Here is a 22,339-nt window from a genome sequence, read left to right as displayed (position 1 = left end):
AATTCACTCTCCTGCCAGGAGAGTGAATTTGTGTGGGGGGGTGGAGGGTGAGAAAACCTGGATTTGTGCTGGAAATGGCCCACCTGTTGATCACTTTAGATAAGCTATTACCAGCAGGACAGTGGGGTGGGAGGAGGTATTGTTTCATGATTTCTGTGTGTATATAAAGTCTGCTGCAGTTTCCACGGTAAACATCTGATGAAGTGAGCTGTAGCTCACGAAAGCTCATGCTCAAATAAATTGGTTAGTCTCTAAGGTGCCACAAGTACTCCTTTTCTTTTTTTAAATAGTAGCTATTTGCAGTGGGTTAGAGATTTAGTGTGCCAGAAATAGACCAGGTTGAGATTGATTAAGTGCAGAGTTCAAGTGAGACAGTTAAGGCTGCAAATAAAAACTAGTTCATTCAAAATTCTGCAATTATTTTCTTGTCCTATATTGCATTCCCTGGTTGCAGAAATGCAGGAATTATTCCATGGGTATTCTGATAAGCTATATTATGTAATAATAATAATATATATATATATATATATATAAGGAACCATACATTACTTTCACATAGTTTTTGCCTATCTATTTCCATGCTACACCCTCAGCGATGGCACTATGTAAAAATTCAGCAAAAGGTTCCCACAGCCCAATGTTGGCAAGAAAGTGTCCCATGACCTTGCTAATAGCTGATGAGATACTTATGGGGTCCTAGAAAAACTTTTAGATCAATATTCATTTGTTTGTATCTTGAATAAATCTAAGTAAAAAATCACTTTTTAAAAATAAAAAGGGCAGCTCTATTTAAGCATCAGTTTTATGCACCAAAATCATTATAAAAATATGTAACTAGGTAACACTCTCTGCTTTTGTAGGCTGGTTACTGGAATGAATATGAAAGATTTGTGCCAGCACTAGACCAGCAAGTGTCTAATGACACTTCATCTGTGGAGAATAGAACAATAGTAGTCACTACCATCCTGGTAAGTTGCATGTTCTTAGTCAGTATGTGCTTGGGTGGTAAGACACCTGTATTGTGAGATTTATTGGAAGGCCCAGTGTTGAATGCTGTGTGACTTCAAGTGACTGAGAAGTTCAGCAACCTCCAGGGATGTACGGAGGGCTTGATCCTGCCAACACTTACACACATGAGTAAATTTACTCACGGGAGGAGTCCCACTTTCTCAACATTGTGCTTTCCTTCTTCTCAGTTACTTGAACTCAGTGGAACTCCTCACGTGAGTAAAGTTACTAATGTATATACGTCATTGCAGGATCTGGCCCTTACTGCTGTAGGACCAAATCTTGCAGCCTTCACTCAGGCACAGCTCCTGTTGATTGAGTAAGGATGGCACAATCTGGCCCACAGTGAATTGGAAATGCTTTGATAATATGTAAAGACATCCAATGCTTGTGGAGAATAATGCTCTTCTTGTATCTCATAGTCTGTGTTATCTGTGTCAGTTCTAAAGCCTATTGCTTATATGGTCTGTAATACAGAATTATTTGTGCCCTTGGTGCCTGTTACAATTGTCCTGAGCGTGAGTCAGTTTCATGACATTGCGAGAAGGATCGTATTTTACTTGACTATAATTTACTGAGACACACTCAGCCTTTCAGCTGGGATTTTCAAAGAAGTCTACGGGAGGTAGGTGATCTGCGGTGGAGCTGGGCACCTAAATGCCTCCGGCTTCTTTGAAAATCCTAGCATCATCATGATCCTGCACCATTTAAATAAGTGGGGATTTTGCCATTGACTTCAATGGGAGCAGGATCGGGTATATCACTGCTTTATAAGCTGTGTACTGCATTATTATAGTGTGCTTATCTTTGATCTACTGGAGATTCAGGCCTGATCCTGAAAAAGACTGTAACTTTATTCATGTGAGTAGTCCCATTGCCTTAGTGGGAATACTCCTGTGATTAAAGCAAATTGCATATTTGTTTGCAGGATCTGGCCACTGATGAATTTCAGGTGCGCTTCTAAGGATTTTAAACTAAACTATTCTGTCTTGCCAGGAAGCCTTTAATGTTTATGTGAAGCTGACTTGGAAATCTTTCCAATTATTATATAAGAGCAGCCCAGGAAATATTGTTGATATTTGCCAATAACATAAAATAATGCTAATAACAGCTCTCATTTTGCATAGTTTAAAGGCATGTGTTATATTCATAGACTTTTGATCTTTGCTTTTGTTTCAAAGGAATCGCCCTATGTAATGTATAAGAAAAACCATGAACAACTAGAAGGGAATGAGAGATATGAAGGATATTGTGTAGACTTAGCTTATGAAATAGCAAAACATGTTGGAATAAAATACAAACTGTCAATTGTTGGAGATGGGAAATACGGAGCTAGGGACCCTGAGTCTAAGATATGGAATGGCATGGTGGGTGAACTAGTCTATGGGGTAAGTTTCCCTTAACGTTCATTTTAATGTTCTTTTTTAAAAAAAAAATATGCACAACGTTAATAAACTGCAAAATAAAAAATCTCTGTTTAAATTTGTTTTACAATCTCTAGATATTTATTTTTAGTCTCATTTTGTAGTCTGTTTAAAAAAAAAAGGTTTTTTGTTCCATCGCATGGAGAGTGGTTTTTTTCACTGCCACTCGCAACTAGATTATACACCAAACCATTACACAATGGTATTTGGGGTGAACATATTTACTTTGCTTAAACACAGCGGAACATTTCTGCTCTTGTAGCTTTGACCTAAGCTAACAACCTGTACATGTTGATCTAGTGTGCACCTTGCTTTCTGCTTGCAGGCTGACAGTCATTTCTTCCTTCTCCCTGTAATCTTTGTGAACAGTAAGGGATGTATTGTGCCCTTCACAATGTGGGTGCATATGTTTGCAAGGAGAGGATACAAGGCTCTTCCATCCCTTCTTTGTGCATATGTAAGGCAGGAGCGTATCCTTCTCTCCTCTGAGCACTGGGACTGCACAAGGCTACCAGCAACACTGGTGCTGGCTTCCAGAAAAGAGTGCAGAGCTGGCTTTGCATGAGGAGACATTTGCCCTGTCCCCTTGTAAAAAGATGGGATAGAAGCTGTCATCCGGGCTGGAGGAACTCCATCTCCAAAGCTGCCAAGGGACCTGATCCTACTCTCATTCAAGTCAATGGCAAAACTCCCATTAACTTTCCTGGCCCTAAATGGCTGGTCCTGCAACATGGAAACCAATGGGAGTTTTGCCATTGACTTCAGGCCAAAAGATGCACCGATGTGTTATGCCTTTTCACCAGGGCATATTTCATGATACAGGCCTAATATCACCACATTTATGGAGTATTACAACCTCAACAAGGTCTATTTCTCCTAAACTCTGGATTTAGTTTTTAAATATCTGCTATCAGTGAATCAACTGCTGTCTAGTTAATTGTGTTGCTACTTTTCTGTTTGCATATCGTGTGTACATCACTTTGAGTAATAGGCACAAAAGACACTGGGTAACTGTTTTATTGTTGCTATATTTAAAAAACAATTAACAGAATTTAGAATGCTGAAGTAGTAACTCAGGCCTGCCCAGCCCATTAAACTTGTATGTATTTTAAACCTTAGAAAACAGTAATTTTATGGTCTGACTTTTTAGGGAGGAAGGAGTGGAGTCTAATAGGGACTAAGTGAAGTGGATGGGAAATCAGGACTCCAGGATCCTATCCTTGCCCTCCCACTGACTTGACGTGTGACCTGAGCAAGTCACCAAACTTTATTGTGTCTCAGTTCTACCACCTATGAAACAGGAATAATAATATTACCTATCTCACAGGGTGAGGCTTTATAAGACACTTTGAGAGTTGCTAGCTCAGGGCATAGTATATTTACATTGCAGTGAAATCCTAAACTCGCAGTGTCTCTGTCCAGGTCAAGAAACTTCCACAGTGTTATCTATAATTAGGTCATCTGCAACTGCCCTAGTCATCTAGGCATGTAGCAGCCAATAAAGCAGATATAGTCGCTTTAAAAATGCATACTCTTCCCAAAAAAGAACCAAGTGACAAAGAGAAAAGTAAATTCCTAAAGGAGTAGTCGCAAGCTGGGATTGAGCTTGTTGGCGAGTGTGTTATAAGCAATGTCACTTCCTTTGGGACTTGATGCAGGTAAAATTAACCTCTGCAGCTGCTGGACCATGGAAGATGCCTCTGTATCAAGGGCTTGCAGCCAGGAAGACTAATACCAGTTCTTCAAGGTGCTCCCAAAGAGCAGGAGAAAGTTTGCCCCCTTTTTCAAGCCAGCTTTTCTTTGAATAAGCTGGTTTGATGTAGAGCCCTCAGCCACATCCTTCTGGAACTAGCGCAACTCAGAAGGCTGTGCCAGTTGTATATTGCCGAGCCCCAGGTGCTTTACTTTTTTTCCCAGTGCAGTTGGGAAAATGAACAGCTATTCCTTATTCTTGTGCAGTTAGCGCTTAATTATTTGACTCGCATTTAACTGCAATGCTCAGTTATCCAAAGGGCAGACATGTCCCCTGAGGTCTGACTGAAGATCCAGCCCAACAGAGTTGCCCAGTTCTGCTGGGCTGGTGCTGGAGTGGAACTGCAGGATCCAGCAGGCCTTAGGGAGACCACCTGGATCTCTGTAATCAGGGAAGGCAACTCTGCTATGTTGAAGTCAACACAGACTTCAAAGCCTCCCCCGATCATCTGCGGGCTTTGGGTGTCTTCCTGAAATGTTCTTATCCTTTCTCCATCTTCAGAAAGGGGGATAGCGACCTACAGCACTCTCAGAAGTGGGGATAATGAGCATGTAGAAAACACTTTGAAGATGAAAAATGCTCTGTAACCACTAATTATTAGGAACTGGTGTCTCATTTATGTGATGACTCTCATTTATCTCCCATGAGCTCAAAGCTCTATTATGAAACTGAAAGTAAAGGTGCACGTTTCCCCAGGTGCCACTGTGAGCCTTGGCTGTGAAAAGACTGTCACGTTTGCCTCCTCTGGATTCCATTTTGTGTAAATGAGGGGGGGATTAATTTTTAATTTAATACATGCCTTTATTAGCATGTATATAAGCCAGACAAGTAGGGATAAAAGAGGCTTGAGTTGGGGTTTTTTGGAGCAAGTTTATCCAGCAGTTGAACAGAGCTGCTGCTGAACGCACTATTTCAGATTGTATTTGTTTTAACAGCTAACTGCTGTGCAGTCGCATGTCAAATAAGATGTTACCATGTTATAGAATCACAGAAATGTAGGGCTGGACGGGACCTTGAGAGGTCATTTAGTCTAGTCCCCCATGCTGTGGCAGGATCAAGTAAACCTCGACCATCCCTGAGAGGTGTTTGTTTAACCTGTTCTTAAAAACCGCTGATGATGGAGATTCCACAACCTCCTAAAGTAACCAGTTCCAGTGCTTAACTGTCCTCAGAGTTAGAAAGTTTTTCTGAATATCTGACCTAAATCTCCCTGTCTGCAGTTTAAATCAATTACTTCTTGCTGCTAATCTGACATGTTTGTTGGCATCGCTGGGAAGACAATATGCAAATCCTATTTAATATTGTCCCTTTTGTGTGCATTGCCTCCTGGTTTCTGACCTTTTTTACTGAAGCACTTAGGGCCACGATAGAGTCTGAAATTTCAATGCTAGAAATCTAATTAAAGTTAATTGATGTTTAGCTTCATTTTTGCCATGTCTTCATTGCTGCCTCCCCCTTACTGCTTCCTACCTTCTTTGGGGGCAACCAGGCACTGTCAGGAGAGAAAAGGCAGAACAATCCCTGTGCTTCTACCTTCTGGCCCGTGTGCAGGGCAGATGGGTAGGGACAGGTTCCTTGTGTGTAGGTTCCAGGCAGATTCTTGAATGCAAAGCCATTTGCTTTCATCACATTTTTGTAACTAAAATTTGGATTTCTCATTTAGCTTCATTTTTGCACATTCTCCTTCAAACTAAGAGCAAGGTTCTGAGCTGTGCTGAATTTCTACTCAGTGCAGCCGAGAAAGAGCTGTCAGAGCGACCTAGATTCTGAGGGCAGAGCTGTATCTGCTCTAACCCAAGCATAGGTTAGCATAGCTGAGCGTCTGCTCTTATCTAAGCCATCTAGGAACAGCCCACAACAGACTATAGCCCATATGCCAGCTAGTGGTGACCAGAGAACAACCTTCTCACTAGCACTGCTCCCTGCCCCATGACATATCCCCAACTTCAGGCCTGGGTGGGGGGCCTGGTGATGAAAGTTCTCCCAAGGTGGATGAAATTCTCTGCCGGCAGGATGTAGCTGCTTTCTTGTCCCTTTGCACCTCAAGAGTGGCGCAAAAAGGGGTGGGACACACTAGAGAATTGGTGGCTGCATGGGGATGATGGCAGTGGGGTGACTCCCCACTGAAAGGAGAGTTAAACTGCTCCCAATCTCTGAACCTGAGTCAATGTTTACATCTGACGAGCAGAGCACCCCACCATGGCAAGTGCTGTCCTCCAATGAGCCATCCACTAACAGCATCCCCTCTACTTCTGCTGATTAGCAGCACCTCCCACCTCCAAGTCCTGCGCCCCAGTCAAATACACACCAGAGTCTCCACAGCTACAGCCTTTTATAGTTTGGCTCTGCCAAACAGTGTGGCAGGAGGTGGACAAAGCCATGTGGCCACCTCCTTTCCCTCCCCCTCACCCCCCGTAATAGTTTTCCACTCATATGGCATAGGATCCATCACTCTGTTGAGATTTACAATAGAGCTGTGCTTAGGATGGAAGGAAGATGGTCCTGTGGTTACAGCACAAGACCTGGCTCCAGTTCCCAGTCTGTCCTGAGTGATCATGAGCAAGTTGCTTACCCCAGCCCAGCTCTCACTGCTAGCAAGGGAAGCAATATGCCTTTACCCCTTCCATGGGCTGGAAAAGAGAGTTAGACTGCTCCTGATCTCTGAACCTGAGTCAACATTTAAATCTGAACAGCAGAGCAAAGCACCAAGGCAAGTGCTGTTCTCCAATGAGCCATCCCCTCTACTTCTGCTGATCAGCAGCAGCACCTCCCACTGAGTGCACACAGGAGATGTTTTGCTCAAGGCTTTAAACCTACCAGCCATTGAGGTCTAGACAATGGCTCTTCTCCCTAATGTAGGGTAAGCCTCTTTCCATAGGCTTTTATTTAGTCTCTTCCTTTTGAATTATGCTCCTGTTCTTTCTTTCCTGCTCAGCTAGGGAATCCTCCCCCGCCCAGGTCTGATCTGGTTTTCACAGCAGTGAGGCTAATTGAAAGCAGGTTTAACACATTTCTTAGTTGTGAGAACAAAATACTTTATTGGGGGGGGGGAAGAACCCAAGCTCTACAAGCTCCATAAACCTTCCCTTGATAAAAGAGTCTTTAGTAGAACCGCTTTACGAAGGTAAGATGCTGCAAAGGAGAGGAGCAGGGAATTCAGGGAGATGCAGCCTCTCCGCTGTCATATGTAATGTTTGAAAGTGCTGATATACTTCACTGCATTAAAGTAGCCAACTAAAAGGAATAATGTTCTGCTTCAAATTATTCTGGCCACTTGTGCTTAAGTAGCATCATGCTTTTGTGAATGGGATGAAAACCATTCTCATCATGGGGGCAGCAGCAGCAGCTGTGTGCTAGGAGAAGAAGGATGGGGAGGACAAGACATTGTTCTGTTCTGAACTCTGTCCCTAACTCTGCCCCTAATTCCCAGATCAAGAAGACAGACCCATGCTAGCTCTGACCGAATAAGCGTGCTAAAAATAGAGTGTAGTCAAGGCCAGCAGGGCTAGCCACCCTAAGTATGTACCCATCCAAGATGCTAGGCATGGACTCAGTACAGCTGATTTCTCGAGCTGAGACTATGCTGCTATTTATAGTGCATTAGTTCAATCAGAGCCAGCATGGGTATGTCTCCTCAAGCTGGGAATTCCCCTCCCCTCTGCCAGCTCAAAGTGGGGCTGTTCCCTAAGTCCCTTAGTCTCCCTGAGCCTTAGACTCTCCAGTTGTGAAATGGGAATAATAATACTTCCTTCTCTCACATGGATGTATTGTGAGGATGTAATTACTAAACACTTTGGCCATGTCTACACTAAGGGAAAAGGTGCATTTTTAACATGTTAGCTAGTGCAGTGGTTCTCAGCCAGGGGTCTGGGGCCCCCTGGGGAGCCAGGAGCCGGTTTCAGGGAGTCCGCCAAGCCTGACCACTGTCAGACTCGCTTGGGCCCAGGGCAGAAACTCAAAGCCCTGCCACGCAGGCCTGCAGCCCAGGGCCCTGCCACTTGGGGCTGAAGCTGAAGCCTGAGCAACTTCTCTTCGCGGGGGGGGGGGGGCCCTTTTGCATGGGGCCCCAGGCAATTGCCCAGCTTGCTACTCCCTAATACTGGCCCTGGCTTTTTTATGCAGAAAAAACAGGTTGTCTGGCACAGCTTGACTGTGGAGTTTTTGTAACGGGGGTGGGGGGGAGGCTCAGAAAGAAAAAGATTGAGAATCCCTGAGCTACTGTGTTAACTATCACATTTACCACCCTAGAGTAGACAAGGCCGGTTGCAGTTTTAACATGCAGTAGCCCTGGGGTTTACCATGCCCAGCGAATGTGTTAAAACTACAATGTGCCTCATCTACACTCGGATTTTACCATGCGTGTGTTAACACACATTACTTCATGAACACACATGTTCATTAACATTATCTAATTTGTTAAAACACACCTTTTTCATTAGTGTCAATATGGCCTTTGAAAGTGTTTTAATATCTTTGAAGGGAGTGGTCAGCATTCAAACATCCACCTTTAGATACTACCCGTAATACATGAGATAAATGAACTTATTTCCTGTTCTAAGTATAGGGAGAAATGATGGCATCTCACATGGTACTGAACAGTGGCAGATGCTGATCTTTAATCACAACCACCGTATAAATCCATAGCACTATCTTCTATTGGCCTACTGAGAGGAGGAATTCCCAGTCCCTGAGAGCAGGGAGCATCTAATCTTTCTTTCTGAGTCTCTTTCCTTCTCCTGCAAGGAAGGATGTTTCTACATGGCTTTTTTTTTTTCCTGGTCCCACAGGGGACTCAACAGTTCCTGCCCGATCAGGCTTGAATGGGGAGCATTCTTTTGTACTGCTCAAATGCAACATGAGCAATAAAGAAGATGCCTGAAACCAAATTATTCAGTAATATTTCTCAGAGATTAGCCAGGCTAGTTGTTTTAGAAACCCTCAAATTCTGTAGTGGGTGGGTGGTTGGTTGGCTGTGTTTTTAAATCTGTCTTAATTTTTATGGGCCCTGTTTATTCCATGTCCATCATCAAGAGAGACATTCACTCCAGTGCTACAATTATTAACGATGAGTTAGGGCACCTAAAGCCTTAGGTAGATAGATTTAAAATAATTAAAAAGACAAGTAAGTAAATGAATCCTGGCTAGAAACCTGGGGCCTGATTCTAACCTCAGCGGTGTAAATTCAACAGGGTTACTCATTATGAATGCTGCTAGGAGGGCGATAAGAATCAGGCATTGAGGCTCAAGCCCTAGCTGATTTACCTAAATTTGAGACCACTCAAGTACAAAAAAATACTGATTACGTTAAGAAAATCCAATATATTACACTAGGTAGCAGTGTTTATGTTAGTAATAAATTAGTCTAAGTGTAAATGCAAGGCTGCCTGTTAAAGGAAGGTAATGTAGTGGAATATTCACACACGTACACACACACACTTGCACAAGCATATGTCGGTGCTCTACTCCCTAAAAAAGGAAGTACTGGAAGTCCCCGGTCCCTGCTCCAGAAGGACCAATAGTGGCTTGGTAACCTGGGCCACGCAGGTAACTGAGCCACCGCCTCTCTTCTTCTGGAGTTGACCGGATGAAGGAAGAAGTGTGAGCAGATGGTACCTTCATCTCTTCCACCTATTCCGCTTCCGGGCCTGTTCCAGTAGGAGAGGTGGCATGGTAACCTGGGATGTCCAAGATACTTAGCCACCATCTCCTTCCAGCATGGAGAGCCTGATAAGAAGTACACTTACTTTTCTCAAAAAGAAAAGGAGTACTTGTGGCACCTTAGAGACTAACCAATTTATTTGAGCATAAGCGTTCGTGAGCTACAGCTCACTTCATCGGATGCATACTGTGGAAAGTGTAGAAGATCTTTACTACACACAAAGCATGAAAAAATACCTCCCCCCACTCCACTCTCCTGCTGGCAATAGCTTATCTAAAGTGATCACTCTCCTTACAATGTGTATGATAATCAAGTTGGGCCATTTCCAGCACAAATCCAGATTTTCTCACCCCCACCACCCACAAACACACACACAAACCCACTCTCCTGCTGGTAATAGCTTATCTAAAGTGACCACTCTCCTTACAATGTGTATGATAATCAAGGTGGGCCATTTCCAGCACAAATCCAGGGTTTACCAAGAACGTCTGGGGGGGGAGAGGATTAGGAAAAAACAAGGGGAAATAGGTTACCTTGCATAATGACTTAGCCTCTCCCAGTCTCTATTCAAGCCTAAGTTAATTGTATCCAATTTGCAAATGAATTCCAATTCAACAGTTTCTCGCTGGAGTCTGGATTTGAAGTTTTTTTGTTGAAGAATTGCAACTTTCATGTCTGTAATCGCGTGACCAGAGAGATTGAAGTGTTCTCCGACTGGTTTATGAATGTTATAATTCTTGACATCTGATTTGTGTCCATTTATTCTTTTACGTAGAGACTGTCCAGTTTGACTAATGTACATGGCAGAGGGGCATTGCTGGCACATGATGGCATATATCACATTGGTGGATGTGCAGGTGAACGAGCCTCTGATAGTGTGGCTGATGTTATTAGGCCCTATGATGGTGTCCCCTGAATAGATATGTGGGCACAGTTGGCAACGGGCTTTGTTGCAAGGATAGGTTCCTGGGTTAGTGGTTCTGTTGTGTGGTATGTGGTTGCTGGTGAGTATTTGCTTCAGGTTGGGGGGCTGTCTGTAGGCAAGGACTGGCCTGTCTCCCAGGATTTGTGAGAGTGTTGGGTTATCCTTCAGGATAGGTTGTAGATCCTTAATAATGCGTTGGAGGGGTTTTAGTTGGGGGCTGAAGGTGATGGCTAGTGGCATTCTGTTATTTTCTTTGTTAGGCCTGTCCTGTAGTAGGATTGTCTGGCTATGTAGACTTCCTCCTCAGGCCCTATGCTACCAGACCTTCGAGACACCACTCGAGGTATTTTTTCATGCTTTGTGTGTATAAAAGATCTTCTACACTTTCCACAGTATGCATCCGATGAAGTGAGCTGTAGCTCAAAAAAAGCTTACGCTCAAATAAATTGGTTAGTCTCTAAGGTGCCACAAGTACTCCTTTTCTTTTTGCGAATACAGACTAACACGGCTGTTACTCTGAAACTTACTTTTCTCTATTTGTTGCTTTTTTTTCTATCTTCCCATCCCCCATATAGTTACGCCAAAGTTAATTTTTGCACCGATTTTAACCTGTGCTTTAATTTCTGTAATAAACACTGAGAAATTCATGGGCAATTTTAAACAAAATGCAAAGTGTGTTTATAGCACAGCCCAGACTCGTTCCCTCTTCAGGAAAATTTCCTCCCACATTTGTTCACTTTGCTTCTTTTTGGGGATGTTTGGCTTGGGGGGGAGGTGGTGTTTGCTTCCAGATGAACATTTAGAACCACTAATTAATAATAGAAAAGAAATTAAAGTATTGCGAATAATGAAGGCTGCCCATAAAATGTATCAAAGGTAACTGGTAACTTATTTCTAAAACTACTGTCTCATTATCATATTTTATTATTATTTTTTAAAACAACTTTCTAACCATTACTGCAGACCAGGGTCAGAATAACTAATTACATTCAAAATGAATTGCCAACATATTTATTCTATTAATGTAAATAAGATAGTAAGAGAGTCTACATAACAATCTATCCTTCGACAGTAACTGTCAGTGCAAAAGCAAGCATCTGCCAATCCGTCCAATGAATCCTGAAATAAAATACTACTGGATACATAATAAATCTTTGCTCTTATAAGTACAGCATAGAGTAACAGTTAATCACATGATGATTCAGCACTTAGGCACCTAAACAAGCAGATAGGCCCCCAAGAGGGATTTTCAAATGTGCCGAATTACCTAGTTCCTTTTCTGTAGTTAATCATCCAGCAATGGATTCCTGTTACACCAGCACATTCACAACACATGTATTGTGAGTCACATGTATAACGACTGTGTATGGTTAATACTGAACCCAGTGTGGTTTATTAACCATTAATCTACCAAGGGACTAAAAATATGTGTTGGGAGATTCTTCAGTGAATTAGTGGCAAAACCATATAATTCCTGTAGTGGGTTTTTAGCTGACTTGTCCCCCCAAAGTCTCATCATTATGTACATGAACCAACCATACATTAATTTACAAGCATAATAAATGACTGGCCTATAAGAAACAAATATAAAATTCAAGCCACCTGAAAATAGATTTTGCAATAATGAGTTGTGGGTGTTCCTCTCTAGTGGAGCATAACCACTCAAGTGAGTAGGTCAACAGACATAGTCTACATGAAAGTCTACAGAAGATGTGCAGCTCTATAAGAATATACATGATGGGCCAAATTTTCAAAGGGCTTCCTTATTTGCATTTCCATAATGTGCAAGTATATATTCATAACAACAGATTCGTATATGTACCAAATGATTGCACGCTTGAGAAGCTAATTAGAAACACACCTGATTTGCTTGAGCAAACATGGGGGAGGGAACTGCATGCAGAAAGGCTTTAGTAAGGAGGCCCTTACAGGGCCCAGTACTGCTGTCCTTGCTCAGACAAAACCCTCATTAAAGTCAATTTAGTTTTTATTTTAATAAAATATGTGTATGGAATAGACTTTAGACTTGATTGTGCAATCAAACTCAGGCATTGGCAGGTATTTACAGTACATAACTGTGACTAGCTCTCCAGGTTTCTTTTTTCCCATTTCTGCTTATTAAACTTCCAAAGAAAAACCCTCTCTGGTAGAACCAATAAATGACAGGCTGACTGAAAGGCATGGACATTGCAATCAGATTTAAATAAAGGCAATATTCACTTCTTTTGTGGCACAGCTCTTAATCAGCTCTTATTAACCTTTCCTATTAACTTCCACTCAGGCATTTTTCATTGGAAGAAGATAGTTTTTGCACAGCTGGAAACCAAAATCTGTGTATAATGGTGTGCACCATGTTAGTTACTGATAAATTACATTTCTTGAAGATTGGGTTTTTTTAGTCCTTTGAAATGATGCTTTACTAATGAAACTTCATTGACTCATTAAATAATATCAATGTTGATCATTACAGAGTGTTTAAAATGAGACAGAAGATAAGTAACCTTGTATAACGCTAAGTGGACTTTTTATAATAAATAGGGCATACATTCATCAAAATGTTTAAGTTTAATCATGAAAAGGGCCTAGTTCTTTCACTTGCAGGCATTGTAATTAACTGTGATTACATTTTGGGGCTTTCAGGTATCTCTTCCGCCTGCCTGCCCACCCACCCCAAACTGCATTATCTGTGTCTCTGTTCCATCACAACTTATCACACATTTTTCACCCCATTCTAGTCACTGCAAATATTTTCCATTAACCTGAACAGTTTTTACACTTACAGTGGTGTTACAGGTTTCAGAGTAGGACCCATGTTAGTCTGTATCTGCAAAAAAGAAAAGGAGGACTTGTGGCACCTTAGAGACTAACAAATTTATTTGAGCATAAATGAGTGGGGTTACAGTACACTATGCCCATTAGCTGGTTTTTATATCATTGGTGTAGATCAGTGGTTCCCAAACTTGTTCTGCCGCTTGTGCAGGGAAAGCCCCGGCCAGGCTGGGCCAGTTTGTTTACTTGCCGCGTCCGCAGGTTTGGCCGATCGTGGCTCCCAGCGGCCGCAGTTTGCTGCTCCAGGCCAATGGGAGCTGCTGGAAGTGGCGCGGGCCGAGGGACGTACTGGCCGCCACTTCCCACAGGCCGCCACTTCCAGTGAACCGCGGCCACTAGGAGCTGCGATCGGCCGAACCTGCAGATGCGGCAGGTAAACAAACCACCCCGGCACACCAGGGGCTTTCCCTGCACAAGTGGCGGAACAAGTTTGGGAACCACTGGTGTAGATTAAATATATTGTGCTTTCTGCATATAACTAAAAGGACAAAATACAATGGATGTTTATTTTATCATTTTAGAAAATACCATAGTTTTACTGTTGCAGAGTTGTAGAATCAAATGCTGTAAATTAACTCTTCTAAAAAGAGAAACATTAACACAGTTCATTCTAGCATTCCAAAGACCTCAACAGACTTTCCAGACTGATTGCAAATTATGGTCTTATCCCATAACTGAGAAAAAACCCTCCTGCAACTGTCCTACATATGGAAAACCCATTGAAGTCTCCAGGCTATAAGATCACACCCTGTATATACCAGTGTCATGTCACCAACTACTAAAATGTAGCCATCTCTGAAAACTGGCAATCTCTAACCAGTGCACACAGGATCAAATGCACCCTGTACAGAGAGCCAACACAGGTCCAATATTCTATTGTAAGTTCTCAAAATAGGGCTCAAGAGTGTTAGCCCTCTTCACAGGGGTGAATTTCACCATGCAGCACCATTATTGAGGTTAGATAGAGAAGAATACCATAAAAGGTTCCTGCATGTGCTGTACATTGTAAGTGGACTAAAATGTTGCTTTTTAACTATAAAAAAAATGTATGAGTTAGTTTATTAATGGTGAAAGGTCCAATCTTGCTCCCATTAAATCCAGTGAGAGTTCTGTTGTCAACTTCAATGTTAATTGGCTTAACATTTCTGGGTACAACACCTCCTATCAACCGTATTAGGAAATGCTGCCACTGGATTACTCATATTAGCATAGTAACAATGTGTTGCGTTTGAACTTTGAATATAATTTAGGAGCCATTTTTATTTGTCTCATTGAATTCTATAAGCTCTAAGAGCTACCCTCTTATGAATCTCATTTTCTTTTAGTAGGGCAGTAAGTCTGATTGAAATGAATGGGTCTGTGTACTCGAAAACCATCACATTCAAGAAGAATTAGGAGAAATCCTGCAAATGGGTTTAATTACTATCAATTTCATAGTTATCTGCAAAGGGGTACAAACAGAGCAATCTGTTCCTCATAACACAGAAAGATGTAGCATACACAGAAACCTTGCAGGAAATGGTTCCTGCAGTAGCCTTCAGGAACTGTGAAAGATACACAGACCCTCACGATGACTCATCTAAATGGAGTTCCTTGCTACCCTTTGAAAAAAGCCAGTGTCTGACCCGCAACAGGCCACAGAGGACTTTCTGCTAGAGGAATGATGTTGCCTTGTTCTATCATGGGCAGATCTCAGAGGCTGAAAACAGTTCTCATAGCCAGAATCAGAGGTTGCTGTATTCATCAGTCCTTTCCCCATTGATGCCTTCAGAACCCACTCGTGATGTTGGCAATTCAGTATGCATCACTCTTCTCTTTGAATGAGTTTGCACTTAGCTTTTGCCCCAGCTGTTGCCTTTCAGATATAGTGTGAAACAAATGTTCTGACCACTTGTGGTCATTAAAAACTCCATGGCAATTACAAAAATAGGGATGGAATCCTTGGAATCCTGGCCAAATTCCAGCCAGAGAAGTTCTCTCTCAGGTATTCTGCCTACATAAATCCTTGATTTCCTGTTCTAAACCAATGTGTGGTAGTTGTTAGTTACTACAGTTCCTTCCAGAGGTGGTTAATGAAGAAGTGAGCCTCATATGTAGTTCATAGTTCAGATTAAGTGTGTTGAGATGCTTCAGGATACAAAGATTGAGAGGCAAAATTTTCAAAAACACCTCAGCGCCTGAGATTTAGGAGTCTAAGCCCTGGTCTACACTAGGTGTGGGGAACGATCTAAATTACGCAACTTCAGCTATGTGAATAATGTAGCTGAAGTTGACGTACTTAGACCTATTCACCACGGTGTCTTCACTATGGTGAGTCGACTGCTGCCGCTTCCCCGTCGACTCTGCCTGCGCCTCTCATGGTGGTGGAGTACAGGAGTTGACAGGAGAGCGCTCAGGGGTCAATTTATCACATCTAGACTTGATGCAATAAATCGATCCCTGCTGGATCGATCGCTGCCCACGGATCTGGCGGGTAGTGTAGACATACCCCAGTCCCATTTTCAAAAGTGATTTAGGCACTCTATTAGCTTGAGGCTACTAAATGCCTAGGTCATTTTTGAAGATGGGACTTAAGTTCCTAATTCAATTAGGCACTTTTGAAAAATGTAACCCTATGGGACAGATTCTGATACTCTTGGTGAATACTGCCTTACTCCACCAATAGTCTAATTGAAGTCAATGAGACTAGTTCTAGAGTAAGGTACTATTCAATGTGAGTAAAATGTTCACAAATGGAACCTATATTATTATTTCATTTTTCAGGCTCCTTTTGCAAGCACTTCAGCATTTTAGCTCAAGTAGTTAGTAATGGGTTTAGAAAAATAGAAACAAACAGCACTGTGCAGTCCTGCACACATGCATGAGTAGTCCCATTGAATTTGCAAGCTCAGTTTGCAAAAGAAGTCTGACTGATGCTGGAATAAGTGCACCTTTGTATATAAATATTATCTGTCTATCTGTTTTGCTTACATTAGATTGCCCCTTCCAAGGTGATTTTTTTCCCTCTCAGATAAGAGACATGACCAATACAGCATGGGCGTTCTCTTTGTTTTAAAAGATTAAAATCTCCTTTCTACTCATGCTCTAGTTATACGCAGTGCTGCGTTAGTTAAATAGCAGTTTCTGATATTTACACACACATTGTAAACATTAGGTTAAACTGAACTCTGCTGTAACTCCACTGAAGTCACAGTGGGCACAGATGATTGTTAATCCCAGAACTCAATCATTTGACATTAAAAGCAGCAGAAAAATTAGGGCACAAGCTTAAAAGTCATATATGTTTAAAAATTGCTTTAAGTTGGTTCAGAAAAGCTTTTTGGTGCCTTCCTTAACTGCAAATATACTTCAGAAAGGAGTATTCCAGATTGTTAGTTGGAAATGTGCAGACTAAACCCTTCTGGTGTATTAGTTCTGGAGGAATCCAGCTGAGACAGTTAGCTTACAAAAGCAGCTACACCTACGCCATATGTTTCATAGCTACTTTTCATAATGCCTCTAAGGCAAATTGCATTCCATCGGTAGCAAACATCAGGCAAAGAGAAACAGATTATTTTCATTTAGACACTTTGGGCCAGACTCTCAGCTGGTGAAAACTGGCATAGGTTCATTTCCTTCAGGGGAGTTACTCTGGCTAACACCAGATGGCGGATCTTGCCCTTTTTATAGAGAAAGTGAATACTTTTGCATTGCAAAACTTTTCCCAGTTCTCTGGAGCATTATTACTTTGTGAAGGTTACAGTACAGTGAAAGAGGGAGAATTCCATCATGAGCTTTCACTTAAGGCAAAAACTTGTGAAGCTGTAATAGTTAGAACATGCTATCTTCCCCCTTAAGCTTTTCCGATAAATCTGCCCAAATTGACCCAATTCAGTTTCATTAGGTGGTAGAAAAAATGTTGTATAAGGCTGGTTAAAAATCCCCAGTGTTGTCATATCCCTCAGTACTGGATTCTGTGCTTACTGAAGTTAGTGGAGTAGAACTGGGCCCTGATTTGTATAAGACCAGAGGTGGTGATGCAGCTCCATTGGTTACCTGCACCAATCCAGCCTCATCAGTAGCCCTCAGCCAAGCTTTATGCCAAAATCATTAGCTATGATACTATAAGAAAAGATACATGTTGAGTACTACTTGCTATATTCTTACTACAACCAAATGTGAGAAAGTAAATGGGGAAATGCCATGAGACTTGCCTTGTAGTGTTTCTAGATCATAAAAGAAAAGTAATCAGCCAAACATGGAGACAGCTATCGGGTGGATTTTAGACACATACAGCCTAGGGTTGCCAGGTGTCCAGTTTTTGACCGGAATGCCCTGTCAAAAAAGGGACCCTGGTGGCTCCGGTCAGCACCACTGATTGGGCCATTAAAAGTCCGGTCAGTGGCGCAGCAGGGCTAAAGCAGGCTCCCTACCTACCGTGGCTCCATGCGGCTCCTGGAAGCAGCAGCATGTCCCCCCTCCAGCTCCTACATGTAGGGGCAGCCAGGGGGCTCCGTGAGCTGCCCATATCCCAAGTGCAGCCTCTGCAGCTCCCGTTGGCTGGGAACCGCAGCCAATGGAGCTGCAGGGACGGCGCCTCCGGATGGGGGTGCCTGGCTGCCTGGCTGCGCCTCTGCGTAGGAGCCAGAGTGGGGACATGCTGCTGCTTCCGGGAGCCACCTGAGGTAAGCGCCGCCCAGAGTCTGCACCCCTGACACACACACCCCGTGCCCCAATCCCATGCCCGAGCCCAGAGCCCCCTCCCACACTGCAAGCACCTCAGCCCCAGCCCGGAGCCCCCCTCCTGAACCTCAAATCCCTCATCTCCGGCCCCACACCAGAGCTTGCACCCCCAGCCAGAGCCCTCACGCACACCCACTCCCCCCGCTGCATCCCAACCCCCTGCCCCAGCCCAGTGAAAATGAGTGAGTGAGTGAGGGTGGGGAGAGTCAGTGACAGGGGGGAGGAGGGGAAGTGAGGGGGTGGAGCCTCAGAAAAGTGGTGGAGTAGGGGTCTCAGAGGAGGAGCAGGGCAGGGGTGGGACAAGGGTGTTTGGTTCTGTGTGCGTAGAAAGTTGGCAACCCTAACACAGCCTCCCCCTCCATCAAACAGTTAGATGCAAGATCCATGTTGTATTTGAAACACACTAACATTGCAAAAAGAAAGCTTATGCTCAAATAAATTGGTTAGTCTCTAAGGTGCCACAAGTACTCCTTTTCTTTTTGCGAATACAGACTAATACGGCTGTTACTCTGAAACTAACATTGCAATCTTCCCAAACAATACAAGCTATTTATTACATATGCACTGACTGACCTGTATTACCACTGTTAAATTAGCATTAGAGTATTCCATGGTTCCAATGCAATGTAAATGAAAAGGATCGCCAGAAACACTCGCTTCTGCAGAAAACCAGAGGAAGAGAGCTCTTCTGCAATTACAGTACTTCAGGGCTCGTCTTCACTACCGGGGAGATCGATGCTGCTGCAGCGGGGATTGATTTAGTGGGTCTAGTGAAGACCTGCTAAATCAACAACAGAGCACTCTCCGGCTGACTCCGGTACTCCAGCTCCCCAAGAAAAGTAAGAGAAGTCGACCGGAGAGCGTCTCCTGTCGACGCAGTGCAGTGAAGACAGCGGGGTAAGTCGACCTAAGCTATGTCGAGTCCAGCTACATTATTCATGTAGCTGGAGTAGCATAATTTACGTCGACTTACCCCGGTAGTGAAGACAAGCCCTTAGACTAGAATATGATGAGATTATGGTTTGTGTATAAATAAAAACTGCTCATTTTTTCTGGATGCTTAATCCTTATAGTAGCCAATTGATTGCCCTTCTTGATTTTACAGTGAAAATTCCACCTGTGCTAAACAATGTTGTCTCAGCTAGGTAGGAAAGTCACTGTCTCATATCCCATCACAACGTTTCCAACTTTATTTGCCTATTTTGCTATAAATCAGTGGGATTTGGGTGCCTACTTCCATCAGTACACACACACTTCAGTACACTTCCATCAGTCTGTTTCTTGACTTTAGCAAAGCTTTTGACACGGTCTCCCATAGTATTCTTGTCAGCAAGTTAAGGAAGTATGGGCTGGATGAATGCACTATAAGGTGGGTAGAAAGCTGGCTAAATTGTCGGGCTCAACGGGTAGTGATCAATGGCTCCATGTCTAGTTGGCAGCCGGTATCAAGTGGAGTGCCCCAAGGGTCGGTCCTGGGGCCAGTTTTATTCAATATCTTCATAAATGATCTGGAGGATGGTGTGGATTGCACTCTCAGCAAATTTGCGGATGATACTAAACTGGGAGGAGTGGTAGATACGCTGGAGGGGAGGGATAGGATACAGAAGGACCTAGACCAATTGGAAGATTGGGCCAAAAGGAATCTGATGAGGTTCAATAAGGATAAGTGCAGGGTCCTGCACTTAGGACGGAAGAACCCAATGCACAGCTACAGACTAGGGACCGAATGGCTAGGCAGCAGTTCTGCAGAAAAGGACCTAGGGGTGACAGTGGACGAGAAGCTGGATATGAGTCAGCAGTGTGCCCTTGTTGCCAAGAAGGCCAATGGCATTTTGGGATGTATAAGTAGGGACATAGCGAGCAGATCGAGGGACGTGATCGTTCCCCTCTATTCGACATTGGTGAGGCCTCATCTGGAGTATTGTGTCCAGTTTTGGGCCCCACACTTCAAGAAGGATGTGGATAAATTGGAGAGAGTCCAGCGAAGGGCAACAAAAATGATTAGGGGACTGGAACACATGAGTTATGAGGAGAGGCTGAGGGAGCTGGGATTGTTTAGCCTGCAGAAGAGAAGAATGAGGGGGGATTTGATAGCTGCTTTCAACTACCTGAAAGGGGGTTCCAAAGAGGATGGCTCTAGACTGTTCTCAATGGTAGCAGATGACAGAACGAGGAGTAATGGTCTCAAGTTGCAGTGGGGGAGGTTTAGATTGGATATTAGGAAAAACTTTTTCACTAAGAGGGTGGTGAAACACTGGAATGCGTTACCTAGGGAGGTGGTAGAATCTCCTTCCTTAGAGGTTTTTAAGGTCAGGCTTGACAAAGCCCTGGCTGGGATGATTTAACTGGGAATTGGTCCTGCTTTGAGCAGGGGGTTGGACTAGATGACCTTCTGGGGTCCCTTCCAACCCTGATATTCTATGATTCTATGATTCTATGATTAGATCCTTTGAAAATCCCAGCCTACATTAACAAATCAATCTGAGCTGATCTTGCTAAAATAAAAAAAAGAGAGCGAGAGAGAGAGAGAAAATCAAACCATAGAGAACCACAGTATTTGTCCATTATGTCCTCAAAGCATATTCCAGACACAGATTATCACTGGTAAACAACAAAAGCAACAGGGAGAAAACCCTTGTCATGTCATAACACTTCTAGATTGTATGTAAGAGAAATATAACAACAAACGTTCTCAGCTAGTCCTGATAGTTCCAGGTGTTGTTGTTATTATCCCTTCCTAGAATTTAGGAAAAAAATTAACAAATGCCTTGTTAAGGAATCAAAATGGACACTAAAGGCCTGTCATCAAAATAATCTACATGTGCTTTCAATTTTAACATAATCCTGTTGAATGACAGATTTTGGCTTTATGACAGTTTTAATGAGAGTTTATGACTACTTGATAAAGCAAAATTCAATGTGAAGATTATAGTAAAACTGTGTTACATAACCCTCTTCATATTCAGGAAGTACAGAATTATTTAATTGGACAGCTCACTTTTTTTATCCATAATAGTTGGAAAACATATGTAGCTAGGTTACACGCCCCTTCTTCATTGTGCCCCTCATGTAGAATTATGCATAATTTTTCATTATTATTAACTTTCTATCAATAATATAATGTTCTTAATCATTTTAATGATTCCAAAACACATGCAATTTGCAACGAAATTTTAACCCAATGATTCTTGTAATTCTTTATTGGCTTTATCATTTAATTATTTTGTTTGAGACTAGATTGTAATACGTGGTGACTGTTTTACAACTAACTCCAGTATGTTCTCTCTTTTCAGAGAGCAGACATAGCTGTTGCTCCACTCACCATAACCTTGGTACGAGAAGAAGTCATAGACTTTTCAAAACCTTTTATGAGTCTGGGCATCTCCATCATGATCAAGAAGCCTCAGAAATCTAAACCTGGCGTATTTTCCTTTCTGGATCCTTTGGCTTATGAAATTTGGATGTGTATAGTCTTTGCTTACATTGGAGTCAGCGTAGTTCTTTTCCTAGTCAGCAGATTCAGTCCTTATGAATGGCATTTGGAAGACAACAATGAAGAACCGCGTGACCCCCAGAACCCTCCCGACCCTCCAAATGAGTTTGGAATATTTAACAGCCTTTGGTTTTCCCTGGGTGCCTTTATGCAGCAAGGATGCGATATTTCTCCAAGGTTTGTTCCATATCATTCCATCACCTTTTTGCATTTTATGGTCATATGCTGATGCCATGGTGCATATATGTTACTTTCTTAATTTTTTCAATTCCAAATTTTTTGTTTAACATTCCATCCAATGCTAAGCTTCATCACCAAGCCACTATTCTTATTCACTAGTAAGTGTGCGAGTGGCATTGCCTTTAATGCCATTCACGCATTTCTGAAAAAACTTATATACACCATGTTGAGACTGTAAAATGCATAGGGTTTTACATTTTCAGCAATGCTTGGAGGGCTACCGTGTTTTTGCTGCATATCTCATTTTACGGTCATCTGCTTGGTGCATATAACATATTTATTTTGC

At 42.6% G+C, this 22,339-nt stretch overlaps 1 protein-coding gene across 5 annotated transcripts in view; it reads left to right on the top strand.

Annotated features, from left to right (window-relative positions):
* GRIA3 (glutamate ionotropic receptor AMPA type subunit 3) overlaps nt 1-22,339 on the top strand; it is a 223,961-nt gene that overhangs the window by 127,464 nt on the left and 74,158 nt on the right. For all 5 annotated transcript variants that reach the window (XM_073361295.2, XM_073361293.2, XM_073361296.2 and 2 more), the window contains exons 9-11: nt 861-968; nt 2,190-2,396; nt 21,614-21,990. In XM_073361295.2, the coding sequence (XP_073217396.2) occupies nt 861-968; nt 2,190-2,396; nt 21,614-21,990 (692 nt within the window). The remainder of the gene's footprint in view (nt 1-860; nt 969-2,189; nt 2,397-21,613; nt 21,991-22,339) is intronic.

This window comes from Lepidochelys kempii, chromosome 9 (assembly GCF_965140285.1).
Source record: "Lepidochelys kempii isolate rLepKem1 chromosome 9, rLepKem1.hap1, whole genome shotgun sequence".
Classification (NCBI taxonomy): Eukaryota; Metazoa; Chordata; order Testudines; family Cheloniidae; genus Lepidochelys; species Lepidochelys kempii.
The sequence above is the reverse complement of the archived record's forward strand: the minus strand, read 5'-3'. Positions and strand labels throughout refer to the sequence as shown.